This window comes from Maylandia zebra, linkage group LG10 (genome assembly GCF_041146795.1).
Source record: "Maylandia zebra isolate NMK-2024a linkage group LG10, Mzebra_GT3a, whole genome shotgun sequence".
Classification (NCBI taxonomy): domain Eukaryota; kingdom Metazoa; phylum Chordata; class Actinopteri; order Cichliformes; family Cichlidae; genus Maylandia; species Maylandia zebra.
Genome location: NC_135176.1, coordinates 7680072 through 7696811, shown reverse-complemented (window position 1 = coordinate 7696811; position 16740 = coordinate 7680072). Strand labels below are relative to the sequence as shown.

The following is a 16740-nucleotide window of genomic DNA, read 5'->3' as shown; positions in this document are numbered from 1 at the left end:
ACATTCTTATTTGACTGCAGTTTATGTAGAAGGAGGACCCTGGCGCCCTTTTAACCCGTTTTTGTGTACCATGTTCTTATCAAAGAGTCTTCAATCAGTCTTTTTAGATAATGAAACAAAGCATCTCTATTAGATAGGGAAATTAGATCAATTAGGCCCTTGTTATAGCTGCTTTTGTGTTCTACTGGTAGTTTGCACTTTCTCCTACCTGACAATCAAGCTCTACTTTTGGGATGAAAGCTCCATAACAACGATGCACTCTGCCTAATAAAAAAAAGATCACCTTCTTTTCACATTTGCAGTCTGACTAGCCCAAGTGTAGGGCAACGGGCTGCACTGTCAGTTTCTCCAGGCTGCCAGGGTCGTTACATCACTCTGCGAGGACACGCCTTTCTGGGTGGTGACACAATCGAGGAAAAGCGCTCGGAGGGGGAGGGGTGTCCCGTCGGCAGGCACACAGACAGCAGGCAGCAGCTGCAGCGACAGGATCTGGCGCTGTTACTCTGCACTGAAAACTTTCACATTACGATTTTAGCTCCGAAAAACACACACACGCAGGTTTAGAAACACTCCACACACTCACACGCACGACCTCTTTCTAAAATGGTAGACCGCGAGCAACTGGTGCAGAAAGCCAGGCTGGCCGAGCAGGCAGAGAGGTATGATGATATGGCAGCTTGCATGAAATCGGTAAGTAGGCTTCCTCTGTAATGACCTTTCTTTTCTCTTTGTCATTTTCTGTCATAAGTAACCTCAACAAGCTCTCTCTCTCTGTGTGTGTGTGTGTGTGAGAGAGATAAATGTTTCAAGGCTGTACAGACCTAACGGTGGGGCAGGGGACTGTGCCTGTGTGTCACAGCACATTTGGGCTTAAGTGGACAAGCCGAGGACAATTGGTGTATGAAACTTATGATAAAAGATCGCATTTGTGAGGAATGCACGTCTGTGAGTATGATAGGGACAGGCTGTAAAAAGATTTGGGCTACATCATTTTGAAGAGGCCCTGTGTTCACCGTTCACACAGCAGATATATCAGTGAAATTGATCACATACATCGAAGCTCAGTGAAAATCGGTGATTTACAGTAAATCGGGGGAGGGGGTATCGGATGGGTGCTGTAGTGGATTGTGGTCGTTTGAAATGCGGACTGTCTGATCTTGGGGCGGTGCCTTTTGCCAGGCTCCTTCGTAACCGGCCGGGCTGCCCGGGTGTAACAAGAACCGAGAGAGAAATGAGTCGCAGAATGGCGATAAGAAGCCACTGAGTCATCATCTGTCTGAATCAATCATGGGTTCACAGTCAAAGGGATCCTGATCGACAGATACGCATATCGTCTGGGAGCAGAGAACGAGCTGGGTTGGTACCAATGATGATGAGAGTGACATCGCAGGCTGCTCGTGTTCCGGTTTAAACCAAATAAGGAGCCCTCGACTTAATGTGAAATACCCTACCCCCTCCTTCTCGGGCACCGTCTCTTCTGCACATTTGGCGCAGTGAGAAAGGGGCAATGTTGGCTGAAGGTTGCTCGCAAATCGATTTGCGCAGAAGGGGCGCACAGAAGTGTATCCACCTTTCAGACGTGGGTGTCGGTGCACGGACGACTTTCCAGAATCATCCATTCGGTAGATGCCATATTGCAGCAAATGCACACTCGCGTGAGCGTGATGGAAGCGCCAGTGTTCAGTCGATGCTTCTGTAGCAACCGCATCCCTGCGTCCTCGACCTCTTACAGCAGGTTCCCCACACAGAGGCGTGCCGCAGCATCTGCCAGGATGCAGCACAGGTCCAACCGTAGTGCACCATTTCACTGGCAGTGCATCTCACAGCATCAGGGCAGTCTGAGCCATCTCACAGAGAAATAGAAGTCAGTGAATGCTGGGTTGACCTGAGCTACTTTATTTAAAATAACGGACATGGAGATTATGGCTAGTGTCTTTTTTTGCTCTTAAGATAAGAGATAAAGAGTTTTCTCGTGTCATATTTCTACATGATCATTTCTACATGATCATCTGTTATGGCCGTTTTCAGTTAACAGAGCTGCTTTCTATTCATGGTCGTCATCTCCAAGACTCAACTAGTAAGCTGTCAGAGTATTTTAAAGGCCGTACTGCATGCTGCTTTCCAGGACCGGCTTGTAGTGGCAGTGCCAGAGAGGGGGGCTCCACCCCTTCCCATTTGTGCCGAGTCAGAGAGTGAGAGAACAAGCTGCCCCTCACCCAGCCTGTCTCTCTGCACCACTGGGCAGTGGGGTGTGTCTGCTGCCTCGCCCATCGTTTGAGGGGAATCCCTTGCCACTGCAGGCATGGCAACCGCCCCGGTGGCAACGGAACCAAATAACCAGAAGGACGGAGCGTCCCCAGGAGGATTTGTCAGGCTTTAAGCTAAGGAGCTGGGCCCTACCAGAATGAATGATATGGTTTCTGGGCTGCTGTTGGGAGTTTTCACCACTGTCTTCAAATTTGATTACAGAACAGCATGTCCCAGCTTCAGTTCTACTTTCTACAACATGAATAAGTTATTACTTCAATAGATCTAGCTGTTGATTTTTAAGAAATTAACCATATCCAGAGAAGCTTATTTCATTAATTAGTCCAACTAAAACATCTCCACAAAAAGTAACTATGAGGTCTCCCTAATTTGACAAAAATATGATAATCACAGATAATACAATAAATCTGTGTTAGCAATTTGACATATTTTAGGATCTCAGAAATCCTACCAAAAATGATGGAGCTAGATGTTGTCTCTGGAACTATTTTCTTAAATTTTTTAACATAAGTGCTATCCTGATCCAGAACTACCACACTATTTGGAAGCGGCCTGTCAGGTTCACATAGCCGAGACAAAAAAAAAAATCTTTAAAACAAGACAAATTACAGTTCCTGAGTCATGTTGAAGTACTCATCGATAACCATATGCTACAAACACATGACACAGTACCCGGTGTTACTCTGCCTGTGTTTTGTAATAGTGACAAAACCCCTGTTCCACTGAAGTAAAGAAGTTTGTCACTGTGCCACACAGTGACTCACACAAAGAACAATATGCAGAACTGATAAAACTATTAAATCATAACACCGATAACATTGCACGATCTGATATCGTCGTGTTGGTGTTGTTCCCAGATCATCATCCTAAATGTTGCTCCAGGGTCAACATTGCAAGTGACCAATCAGAATGTTGTGATGTCATACTTTTGCGACTTCGGGAAAAACTGGCGTGAAACAAAAAACTGTGCTTAAGCTGCGAGAAACCGCCTCTGTCTGCCGATCAACGGACCCTAACCCTAACCAACCCTTTAATAAACGGTAAGCAGAATTGATATTGTCCTTGCAACTTTGGAATTTCATAAATGAACGAATGGATTGGCGCGCAAAAGAATAACGTCACAACAATGTGATTGGTCACTTGCAATGTTGAACCTGGAATAACATTTTCATGATGATCTGGGAACAACACCAACACGATGATATCAGATCATCCAATAAGATTACTGACATTTAGCCAGTGGTGGCTAATCAGAAATATTAGTTATTAATTATTAATTTTTAATTGATTAATAGATTACTTAATAGAGATTACACAACTAATGCTACATTTGAGATAATTTTCTTAACCTGTTTTCATACACGGGAAATATTCATCTCTTTGATCACTTAAGCTTAATTCACACATCCACTCAAGTCTGTATGTTTTTTGCGGAGCGAGAATTCTGTAATTAGTCAGTCCAATACAGCCTCAATCAACAGACATGGCAAAATTTCTAAGTTGACCACTGTCAGTTCGGAGCATACCACATCAGCATGATGGAGGTAATTTTATGGCATGGGCACAAAGCCAGTCGCTGGTGTTGATCGATGATGGTGATAGGGGCAGAGATTGTTTTTCAGTGGTAGAGCATCTCAGGGGAGGGAAATCTGTAGTTTCTGTCTTAAAGCATTCACTGACTACAAAAGATTATTAAAGTATTAAAAATGAACCATTTTAAGTCATCTGCACAATTAATTTGAAAACCTGCAAAAATGGAGGAACCGTGTATAAAAATGGCCGTAGTTCATGTTAATGGAAGCAACTGTACTCATAAGACATGCACATCTATTAATGTGGCTGCACGAAGCCTGAGCCCTGTGTTGCTTTCTAAGTGATCAGTAAATGTTAATTGGTTTGATTGTCATCATAACTTTTAAATAGGAAAGCGTCCGCGGCGATCAGATGGACATGAAAGAGATTCAGACTCCTTGAGGTTAATGAAAACAGGGGCCATGTCTGAAAGGGGCGTCAATCGCTCTCTCTCCCTTGCTGTGTTTCTTCTGCTTTCTGTTTTTTTAATTTAGAGAGCCAGCTTCTGTCATGTTCAGTAAATGTGGGCGGTGACAATCCCGTTTGGCCCAAAAGTTTTGTAGTCATGGTTGCTCAAGTTTATGGACATATTTGGCTTTTTTTTTTCTTCATTTTATTTGCAGATTTGCAATGTTGATCTGAAAGACCTTACCATCTTTTGTTTGAGTTACATAGCAACAGCGGCTAAGAGGCCGGTTTACTGTGTATGAACATATATATATGTTTATGAGAAGGCAGGCAGCCAGAGCTGCTGCACTTTAACACACGCATTTAACTAAGTCACCATAGGTAGTTGTACATTGTGTTGACTTGACCCCATTAGTTTGAATAAGCCTCCTCCCTCCACTCCCCCCCCCCCCCCCCCCCCCCCCCCCCCCAACATAACACACCCTGTTGGAGAGCTTATTTCTTTGTCTTAGGAAGTGCATGGCACAGAGAGCCAAGGCTTCCATCACACTTAATAAACTGAGCCCATTATTCCCCATTCAGTGCATTAGCAAAAGTATTGTGCTGCAGCTGCTCCATACACTGCACCTCAGTTTAATATGTAATGGCTATAAAAGCTTTTGCTGTTCGATAAACAAATCATGGTTAATAACAGCAGGTGCAAGACAGAGCTCTTCAAATAGGTTAGGCTGCAAAGCTGTCAAGACTTGTGGTTTATTTATTTATTTTTCCCCCCAGAAACAATCGCTTGCTAAATTACAGATGTTTTCTATTCAGCATTTTCTGTACCTGCAGCAGTTGTAAGTAATCCTGAGGAACCAAAGATCGTGTGGGGGCAAAAATACATTCTGTTTTGCAGGTGGTGATCACTTTAGGATGAGTGCAGAAATACAGCGTAATACACAGTATGTAAAACTGACAGGCTGTTATTACGGAACTACCAATATACTGTAAATGAAAGGAGCCTGGTCCATACAGGCAGTGACGGTTCCTCCTCCTCTATTTCTTCAGAGATAATAGAGAGAACAAAATATATGAAAAAGACTAATTGGTTAACGTGACTATTACCGCATTTCAGTATCATTTATAACTTTACAATAACAATAGCAATGACATTCAATTTAATTTCAATTATATACCACCAAATCGCAACAACATTCACCTCAAGGCACTTAAAAATTGTAAGGTAAAGACTATACAAAATAGAGAGAAAATCCTAACAATTAGGCAACCCCCTATGATCACTTGGCAACTGTGGGAAGGAAAAACTCCCTTTTAACAGGAAGAAACCTCCAGCCGAGAGGGACAGACATCTGCCATGACAGGTTGGGGTGAGGTGAGGCAGAGACCAGAGTCATGTATAATAGAGTAGCTATTTAATTCTAAAATTATGTAGCATTTTTTAAAATTATTTAACTGCCTTTTCTGACTGTGTTTCCTTTTTCCCCATTTTCTGTTAAGTGACCGTTATGTTGTTGCAGCAGCTCTGATTGACTGTTAAAGAAATGGAAAGAACAAATTTGGACCAAGGGGCTTGTCAGGGAAACTGATGGAGAGCGCTGCTTTTCTGGTATACCTTTAGGCCTCGATCTGTGGCTCGATCACAGCTGTCAAAAATTATATTCCAAAAGTCTGATCTACTTACAGAGGTCAAAAGTATATATAAGTTTTTTTCCCCCTAGTTTTGCCTCTTAATTACAGTCAGTATTTGCAGTAACATAATTATCATTATTATGTACTTGGGTACTTATTACAAAGAGTCTGACTTGTCAAAACAGTGGTAACAAACCATGATATTACAACTTCCATCTTCACAAAAGGTGTTTTCCCTTAAATACACAGAGGTATCTGTCCTCCTGGCCATTTTAAAAGGCCAGTCCCTTCGAGACAAAACGTGAATTATGTTCTGGATGCTGCCTTCTAGTTAGGGCTGCCACAATTAGTCAACTAGTCATGATTACGTCGACGATTTCGACTGATTTAATAGTCGACACGTCGTTTGAAGCTTTGTAAGATCACAAAAGACGCAGGAATAAGTAGTAGGATTTAAGAGTGTAATAACGGACTGAAACAGAAGATGGCAGCACTGCATGTACAAGGATGCCAGCTGCCATTAAACCCAGAAGAAGAAGTAGCTTTGTCCCAGAATTCATAGCGCAGCCCAGCTCAGTTTTCAACAATGGCGGCAGCTAGTTAGTTTTAATATTACTCTTATTATTCTTTCTGGGTCACAAAATAAAAGTTTAACATATTTTCAGGCGAGACTGTAACTGTGTAAACCAGTTTATCAAGACACCACATATTTTCAAAAGTGCGCCGACATTTTCGGAGACGTCTGTTACCCACTAGCTCGATAGCTAGCCGGGGGAAAGGCTCACTAGAGGCCATGAGAACACCGGACTCCTGGCAAATCATTTTCAAACCCACCGCCGTCTTTCGCTACTCAGGTTAAACATATATAAGTCACTTAGATAACTTAAAAATGTTATCGTTTGGCTTTTTTTTAGTATTTTATTTGTTCTTGAGTAAATCGGTCTGGCTGAGATTAAAGTTATAGTTTTTACACAGCTGAATAAACGTCAAGCAGACAGCTGATTATCAGAAGTGTGAGATGCTCGAGAATATACTCCGGTGTCCCGTTATATTTTAGATAGCAAGGAGTTTCTTAAACTTCACTGAAACAGTCTGCAAATTTCATTAAAATTTAATAAACCATCAACTTGTCTTTATTTTTAGTTAGCACATACCTTAAACACTTAAAGCTGTAAGCTAATGATAGTTATATAAGAGCAGACGCATGCTGGTGCAATAAGCCGTACGTTTTATGTCCAATGGATGCATGATCTGATTAGTCTACTAATTGCAAAAATAATCGGTGACTAGTCGACTATCAAAATAATCGTTTGTGGCAGCCCTACTTCTAGTGACACTTTAAATTCTTCTCCAAAGCCCTTAGTGGTAGCTTTTAATCACTGCTTAATTTTTACGTTGAATCTAAGTAGAGAGGTAACATGGCACCACTGGTGTATGGTGTATGCCACTACTTCCATCCATCCTGGGTTTATAAGCCCACAAAATGTTTGTAACTCACCATTTCCTGTTTATCATCATTTTGTAGTTTTTGCTTCAGGTCTTTGGCATAGAAAGTGTCATGTTCTTATTCTTTGTCTTTCGAGGGTAAGAACGTACTCCGAAACCTCAGTCCAATCATGAACGTACCCACAGTCATCTTGGGACACTCACGGATGGCCTGAAATGATTTTTGACTCACTGTTGAGTCACAAAGGCACTATGAAAAACGCCCACTGGACCCACCTACATACACTATAATCAGGCTTATTTTACAGCATCTCAGAGCTGTTCTCACATTAGCACCAGTGTGTGCAGTTCAACAGCTTCTTATTATCTTGATGTCGACTTTTCCCCACAGACGTGTGACAAATGGAGAGCAGGGACATAAAATGCTAGAGCATCGTAAGGCCTCTCGCTGACACGCCTACCCCAGACCTGTAGTATAATTTTTTTTTTTCTTCTAAGACCCATTATTGCTCCAAGAGCATTCCAGAGTTGTAAAATTGCCTCCTTTTGGTCCGATAAGTCTCTATACACATTAACCAGTTACACAAACCAGACTTCTAGGATCACATTTCATCACCCGGTGCTTAAAGAGACATGCCACCACCAGGGCAGCACTGTGTGTTTTCCTTCAAAGTTCCTGTTCACCTGAAGGTGTTTATAGTCATCATGCCGGCGTGTTTTTGCTGTTATACTGTAGAATGAATCTTGTATGGCGACAGAGTCAGTGTCAGTCAGCAACACAGTTACCAGGCCTATATTTATAAAACTGACCAGGAAAGAGTTCTGCCTGTGTGTGTTTGTGTGTTCTGAATTCATGGAATCTAGATGTGTAACCTGTCTAGGTTACAAATGATGATCATCATCATAGTGATGGCAAATGTCATATTTTTAGAAGAATTATTGAAGTTGTGTCTTTACTGCTTCAACAACCTGATGCGGGTTATTTGTTGGGGGCCTGAATGGCCCTGAAAGGGATGAAGACTTTAGAAAGATGACAGGCCAGCCCTTTTCAAATCAAATCAAATCAAATCACTTTTATTGTCACATCACATGTGCAGGCACACTGGCACAGCACATGCGAGTGAAATTCTTGTGTGCGAGCCCCACAAGCAACAGAGATGTGCAAACACAACAACACAAACGAGCAAAATACAAGAATGGCCAACCTGAAACTAATAAATATATGTACAATATATAATAGTGTATGCATTTCTGGATGTGTATACTAAATATTTTCCTACGTGTGTGTGTGTGTGTGTGGTGTGTGTGTGTATGCACATTTTTACAAATTAAATAGTTAAAAAAAAAATTAAAAAAAAAAAAATAATAATAATAATAATAATAATAATAATAAAAAAATATATAAAATATACAGAGTTGAATATGTGCAAAACAAGTGGCATTTATATACAGTGTGGAGTGCATAATGTTAAAGTTCCAGTAGTGAAGCTGAGGTGTCTATGACGTGTTCAGCAGTCTGATGGCCTGATGGAAAAAGCTGTCTCTCAGTCTGCTGGTACGGGACCGGATGCTGCAGAACCTCCTTCCTGATGGAAGCAGTCTGAACAGTTTATGGCTGGGGTGACTGGAGTCCTTGATGATCCTCCCCGCTTTCCTCAGGCACCGCTTCCTGTAGATGTCTTGGAGGGAGGGAAGCTCACCTCCAATTATCCGTTCAGAGCACCGCACTACTCGCTGGAGAGCTTTGCGGTTGTAGGCGGTGCTGTTGCCATACCAGGTGGTGATGCATCCAGTGAGGATGCTCTCAATGGCACAGTGATAGAAGGTCCTGAGGATGCGGGGGCTCATGCCGAATCTTTTCAGTCTCCTGAGAAAGAAGAGGCGCTGCTGCGCCTTCTTCACTGTTTTGTTTGTGTGTACTGACCACGTAAGATCCTCAGCCAGATGTACTCCAAGGAACCGGAAGCTGCTCACTCTCTCCACAGCAGCGCCGTTGATGGTGATGGGGGTGTGTACTTCTCTGCACCTCCGGAAGTCCACTATCAACTCCTTTGTCTTTGCGACGTTGAGGGTGAGATGGTTGTCTTGACACCAGTGGGTCAGGGCGCTGACCTCCTCCCTGTAAGCCGTCTCATCACCGTTGGTGATAAGACCCACCACTGTAGTGTCGTCCGCAAACTTCACAATGATGTTGGAGCTGTTAGTGGCTGTGCAGTCGTAGGTGTAGAGTGAGTACAGGAGAGGGCTCAGTACACACCCCTGTGGAGCACCAGTGTTCAGTGTGATGGGGGATGAGGTGATGCTGCCCAGTCTGACCACCTGGCGTCTGTCAGACAGGAAGCTAAGGATCCAGCTGCAGAGGGAGCTGCTCAGTCCTAGATCCTGCAGTTTCCTGTCCAGCTTCGAGGGAACGATGGTATTGAATGCTGAGCTGTAATCTACAAACAGCATCCTCACATACGTGTCTCTCTTCTCCAGGTGTGACGGGGCAGTGTGTAGTGTCAGGGCTATGGCATCATCAGTGGACCTGTTGTGGCGGTATGCAAACTGTAGAGGGTCCAGTGAGTCGGGTAGTGCAGAGCAGATGAAGTCCCTGACCAGCTTCTCGAAGCATTTGCTTACGATGGGGGTCAGGGCTACAGGTCGCCAGTCGTTCAATGAGGAGATGGTGGAGGATTTGGGTACAGGGACGATGGTGGCCATTTTGAAGCAGGCTGGGACTACAGACAGAGAGAGGGAAAGGTTGAAGATGTGCGTGAACACTCCAGCCAGCTGAGCCGCGCATGACCTGAGGACGCGGCCGGGAATCCCGTCCGGACCAGTAGCTTTGCGTGCGTTCACCTTCCTGAAGCACTTCCGCACATCCTCCTCAGACACCAATTTTTGCACCAATAATGCTGTCAAAGAGGAATATTATTCTCTAGTAATTCCACACCATGATCATGCGTCTTTTGTAGCTCGAATGTCACCTTTGAACATCTGAGACAACTGGCAGTTTGATCCCGTAGATACATTTTATTATTATATTTATTTAATAGGCAATTACTCTGTAATAATGGGCACGTGTATGTGTGTTAGTACCCAATTAAGCCAATGTTTTCCTTCACTTTTGGTTATGCTGTGTGTTGCCCGTTCTGTGACTATAACAAAGCCCCAAATTACATTAATTAGTGTTTGGCATCCCTCAATCCTAGTCCCTAGCCTACATATTTCTTATTCCCATCTTTCTTATTCCTTTTGCATGATCGATTCTTTTTGTGTGATATAGCTGGATACAAACATTAGCCATACTTATGGGAAAAAAATAGCATATGCAAGTAACATAGTAACAAAGAGCTACTTGACTTGTGGCTAAATTGGCTAACCCTATTCATTCTGCCAATGACGTCAGGTGGTCCATGGCGCCTTTGTGTTTGCCTGCTTGAAAGAGGGTCAGAAGGGGGGGGGGGTTGTCACATCAGGTAGGGGGAGTAAATGAGCAAAGGAAAACACAGAAGTAAGGCATGGGGTAACAGGGAGAATGGGAATCTATGGGATTGCAAGCTATTAAAATGGAAATGGAAGGTTCGAGCTTCAAGTTCGAACCCAGATTCTACTTGGGCCCAACACCCTCACGGCCCCACAGCTCTCTCTGTGATATTAACAGCCACACGGAGAGCTGTCAAAGAGGAAGTTATCGATTGTTCTGCCTGGCCTTTGTTTGCATTAACACGCAGTTGTTTGGGACTTTGACTGCCTTGTGTAAGGACCAGTCACGAGAGCAGGCGCGATTGATGAGCTTTATGGGTAGACAGAGCTCCATTGTCATCCCCACACCCCAGCTTCCGTCAGGGCTTTCTGATCACTGTGCAGCCTCCTGAAACAAAGGCAGCCATGTTTGTACAGATGGATTGAGTAGGCCTTATTTTTCTGACTTCTCTGCTGCTCCAGCAGTGACCCACTCTTGCTGGTTGCATTCACTGTTGGTCAGATACTTGTATACGCTAATTGTAAATTAATGGGATGAGGAAGAGTGTTGAGGGTGTGTTAAGGAAGGACTGATGGGCAGAAGGCTGGGCAAGCTTTCTCCTGTTCTTCTAAGTGGGATCATTATGTACTCTGTCCTTTTATTGTTTCCCTGTCTTCATTCTTTCACAGTACAGAGGTCTCATTTATGACAATTGTAATGTTTGTCCTGTGTAGAAACACTCCTTAGTGAACAAGATTACACCTGTAAAGCTCTGCTAGTGGAACGATTGCATACTGATGTTTAGCTTTGCCATAAAAACGTAAAGCTTGATGCTATGATGGCACAATAAAACAGGATGAGAGATTATTAAAATCGCATGAAATGCCAATAGAACGCAAAGTTATTGTTATTCTGAGCAAGGCTGAGTTACATCACTTCAATTCAGACTTTTTTTATATATTTATCCGCCCTGCTGACTGAAATTGATATTTAAAGTGCTCTGCACATTGTTTTGTTTGTTTGTTTGTAACCGTTTCATCTGATCTAATGGGAGAAAGGAAGGCTTATGGGGCTGTGTCCAGAATCCTTTGGTCAGCATTAATGTGTTCGGTAAACCAGTCGCCGTCCTCTGACCCTTCATGAAACAATTATTTAATGTTTTGTTTTAACCGTTTTTACTCATCCCTAACATGCTGTAGCTTTCACTACATCATCAACCATGGCAGCATCCTCACCATGAGCAGCTCATGGCCAGTTTCTCTAACAGAGATATAATTTATAAACGAAAAACAAAGGCGCTCATAAATGAAGCAGATTTTGTGGTCACCATGGAAACTGGAGATTGGATCACAGATTGCTCCTTCACCCTCCCTTTTAAAATTCAACCCAGAGTTATGGCTACTTCATGGATTAACAAGGTAGAAAATTTACAGCAAAATTGGGAGTAAACGTAAAGGCGGAAACAGTTCACCGAGGCTTGGAGGTTCTGTTGTGCATATGACAGAGGTGTTATAGTGACTGATGAACCACAAAGGTCAAAGGGTTAAGCTTTCCACTCTTTCAGTGCTGCTGAGCAAGACCCCATTGTGTGTACTCTGACAAACACACTTACGCAATCTCTGAAGAACACATTTTACTATGCAGTTGACACATGCTAATTTCTTAACACTGTGGCAACAGTGTGTCACCTTACATTCACACACCGACCAAATCAGGGTGTAGACGAGATATTTTCTGTTCTTGTGTGCCTTCTACAGACAATCCTAATCCCCAGAGGATGAATCCCATAAAATTACTTTGACAGCTGGGAAGTGTGTCTTTTATTATGAGGCTGACCACTTGTATTTTTAATGAAATATTGGAAATTATTCACAACAAATGAAGATAATGCCTATGTTTGCATGGGTTGCCTTAAAAGTTGGTACAGAAAAGACACTAGTAGTCCAAAGAAATTTCTCTACAAGTATGAATGTTAAAATGCACAAAATCTGTCTGAGGTTTCCCTATTTGTATGCATGTAAGTCCTATCAGTTGTATGGTAACCGGTGTGGTGTTCAGTACAGGCATTGTGAAGGCCTGCTCACTGTGATTGGTCACTGCTTTGTCACGCTCACGAAACTGTACTGTGCTGAAAAAGAAAGTAACAACAGGCTTTATATTTAAGAAAGGTCTGTAAAGATGCCTCAGCTGCACAGTCTCTGTGGGATATAAAGGATTAAATCCTCGAGCCAGACACAGGCCTGTCAAAACCAAACAAAACCAGCTTTCAGAGCTGCTGATAGCCAATGAGCAGTTACCTCACAGGGTGATGTCACATGCTGGAGGCGTGGTTTCATTTGCTAATGCAGCGGCTGTAGTATTGGGATGTAGTTGGTGGGCATCTTGTGACTGTTTTAGTTTAACAAGTGAACAAATAATCAAGTTTTTACTGTTAAAATTATATCAGCTGTTGAGTCATCTTCATATACTTGAAAAAAATCCATCAACTCATTTTCCTTCTTGCTTTTCCAGGTCACAGAGCTGAATGAAGCACTATCCAACGAGGAGCGGAACCTCCTCTCTGTGGCCTATAAGAATGTGGTTGGGGCAAGGCGTTCATCCTGGCGCGTCATCTCCAGCATTGAGCAGAAGACATCAGCTGACGGCAATGAGAAGAAGATTGAGATGGTGCGGGCCTACCGGGAAAAGATAGAAAAGGAGCTGGAGTCCGTCTGCCAGGATGTGCTCAACCTCCTCGACAACTACCTGATCAAGAACTGCAACGAGACGCAGCACGAGAGCAAAGTGTTCTACCTGAAGATGAAGGGCGACTACTACCGCTACTTGGCCGAGGTTGCAACGGGGGAGAAGAGAGCCTCGGTGGTGGAGTCCTCTGAGAAGTCCTACAGCGAGGCCCACGAGATCAGCAAGGAGCACATGCAGCCAACCCACCCCATCCGCCTGGGCCTGGCTCTTAACTACTCTGTCTTCTACTATGAGATCCAGAACGCGCCAGAGCAGGCGTGCCACCTGGCCAAGACAGCTTTCGATGACGCCATTGCCGAGCTGGATACCCTCAACGAGGACTCCTACAAAGACTCCACTCTCATCATGCAGCTGCTACGAGACAACTTGACGCTCTGGACGAGCGACCAGCAGGACGACGAGGGAGGAGAGGGCAACAACTAAGGAGTCTAGAACCCCATTCTGCCAAAACAACACAAACACACGCGCTCACAAATGATGACAAAAATAATAATAATAGTTAAAATGTTCTTAGAAATGTAAAACAAAACAAAAAAAACAAAAAAACAAAGGAGGGTGGGTTGGGGGGGCGGTGAAACCTCGGCGGCCTATTGAAGCCGATGGTTGCTGACGCGGCTGCAGTTCTTTATTTTTCCACAGATTTAAAGTGAAAAAAAAAGGTAGGCAGATGAAGGAATTTTAGTTTCAGAAATAACCTACAGTTAAAGAAAAAAAAACAATAGAAGAAAGAACCCCCCTCCTTGATAGCCTCTGCAGCATTTGCCAAACACTTGTAGATGCAAGAGGTATGCCATTGATCACAGTGTGACCATTGGGTATTGATACCTTCACACTGGCAGAGACTGGTCTCATTGTGCAAATGAAGCTGAGCTGTCTTGCTATATTCGACGAGGGAGGAGCATATAGAAAATTCAGTTTCGATGCTTGAGCAGCGGGAAAAATGGAGTAACCTTGAATGTCACAAACTTTCTTGGTGAAAGAAAGGGAGGGAGAGAAAGAGAGAGAGCAAGCAGGTGGGTTGGGAGATGAAGATGAGCTTTTCTGGGGGTGTTGAACTTCATTGCGTAAAAACGTACTGACATCTTTAGTTGCACTGCGTGGGCCCATGGTCGTTGAGTGAAAAGCAGGTTGTCTCTGTTATTGATAACAAACAACAACAACAAAAAAAATTTGTTTGCTTGTGTCAGGTATTTGTCCTGCTCAGTCACACGGTCATACTGTAACTAAAACTACAGATTCATAAAGTAAACTTAGTGCAGCTTGTCCCTCTCATGTGCTGATGTGCTTTATTAAATAAATTAACTGTTTTTGGACACCCAATTCTTATTGTCAGTATTGTCGTTACTACTTCTATCGGCTCCTTTTGTTTGTCAGGAAACTATTTGATCGAGATAGTGAAAAATACCATCAATTTTCACCTTTAAGTAATGCCGTCTTCAAAACAATTGGCAGGGTCTGATCTGAAATGTCACCTGGAACCACAGACCCGATTAGTGAACAGAGCATGATCTGTGGACAGAGAGCACATGCACTGTTAAAGTGGAAGCTGTAAAAGCAGACATGAGGTTTGTGGATTTACTTTGTCTTCAGTTTCTTCTTGGTCGAGAAAATGCACTTGCCTATTATACTGTTTCTTCAGTGTAAGATGATAACTGCTCCAATAGTCTCCATAATACAATCTTGTGCATGCTAGTGATGTATTTATACAGTAGCTTCAATTTATTAACTTATACTGTAGATGTTATGCATTCATATGAACATGGAATTACTAGACCTTAATTGGATTATTTTCTATTTATTTCTTTTTATTGCGATTGTTAGTTAGACCTTATTTTAATCTGTGTTTTCTTTACTCTATTTGCTGAAGTACGCTATACCAAAACAGTGATTGTTAACAATAAATTGATCTGTTACGGACATCGCTATGGTTGATATGCAGTTCTTGGCAAGGGGGACTAAAAGCAGAAGGCAAATTAGCTTATGTTGTGCCACTGACCAGCACAACACAGGCCGATGGATTCATGTTTCAGTGAGGAGACGCCGCATATTTGGAAGCTTAACAAAATTAGTTCACAGAGAATGGTTGGTTTTTTTTTTGGGGGGGGGTTTTAGCCAAAATTTAATTCAGTTTCATTTAAATAGCGCCAAATCACGATAACTTTTGCTTCAAAACCCTACAAAAATACAGAGAAAACCCCAACAAGCGACAGTTGGGAGGAAAAACTCCCTTTTAACAGGAAGAAACCTCCATCAGAACCAGGCTCAGAGACAGGCAGCCATCTGCCGGGACTGGTTGGGATCTTAAGGGGAAGGAGACAGGATAAAAGACACACTGTGGAAGAGAGCCAGAAATTAATAATCACTAGCAGAGCGGACACCTAGCAAACGGCTACCAGCTCCAGCTGAATAACTGTTGTTAAATTGGCCATTTTAACTTGGAACTATGCTGATTGACTCTCTCCTAGAGCCAGCCTCAAGTGGCTGCAGTTTTGGCCACTCTAGCGTTACCTTCATTTTCCATTCAGCAACCCTGAATTACACAAGCAGAAGAAGAATGACAGATGAATTTACAGGGCCTGTCTCTAGAGGTCTTTTTTCATTGGTTTTTTGGTTTTCTTCCTATATAGCCAAGTGTTGACAGCACCCATGGTCCTCAGTGCACAGCACTTTCCTGCTACATTATCATTGCTTTTAATTGAAAGCAGTTCAGCTTTTGGAGCACCACTTTCCTAGCCAATGTTGCTGTCATTAGAATGTCAACACTTAAATACGGTAAAGTTGAAAACTTAGAACAAGATGCTGGTTGCATCTTGTTCTAAACTCTTAAGAATATCTCTGAAAATTTCTGAGGATGCCTATATGCCTATAATATTAATGAATGACTCTTCAAACTTCAGCATCTTTACAAAATTACATAATGCAGTAGCCCACACATATCTGAGAATACAGCTCCAAGAATGTATTTGATGTACTGGTACTGATCCTGGTTGAAACACAACACAGCATAGCAGAAGTCTCCCCCCAGACACACCAACGTCTGATTTTATACAGACGTTGGTGTGTCTGCAATGAGACACCTCAGTTATAGGCTGGGTTCTCAAGGTTCTCAAATTTACTTGTTTTGGATTTTAGGCTTTTTGTGATATAGTCCATGTTGCTCAGTGTTTGTCTAGTTTCACTACAGATATCTAATGTGAACTGTACCAATCAATCCAGTTATT

General features: G+C 42.8%; 1 protein-coding gene across 1 annotated transcript; it reads left to right on the top strand.

Annotated features, from left to right (window-relative positions):
- Positions 1-414: 414 nt before the first annotated feature.
- On the top strand, positions 415-15438 carry ywhag1 (3-monooxygenase/tryptophan 5-monooxygenase activation protein, gamma polypeptide 1). Its single transcript, XM_004557455.3, has 2 exons — positions 415-690; positions 13286-15438. The coding sequence occupies exons 1-2, from the start codon at positions 604-606 to the stop codon at positions 13940-13942; spliced, it is 744 nt and encodes a 247-aa protein (XP_004557512.1). The 5' UTR covers positions 415-603; the 3' UTR covers positions 13943-15438.
- The last annotated feature ends 1302 nt before the right edge of the window (positions 15439-16740 follow it).

What these genes read in the sequence shown, in the direction of transcription:
- ywhag1 (XM_004557455.3), top strand. Translation starts at nt 604, where the DNA reads ATGGTAGACCGCGAGCAACTGGTGCAGAAAGCCAGGCTGGCCGAGCAG. An exon ending in TGGCAGCTTGCATGAAATCG is followed by an intron (nt 691 to 13,285) that starts GTAAGTAGGCTT and finishes TTGCTTTTCCAG; the next exon opens with GTCACAGAGCTGAATGAAGC.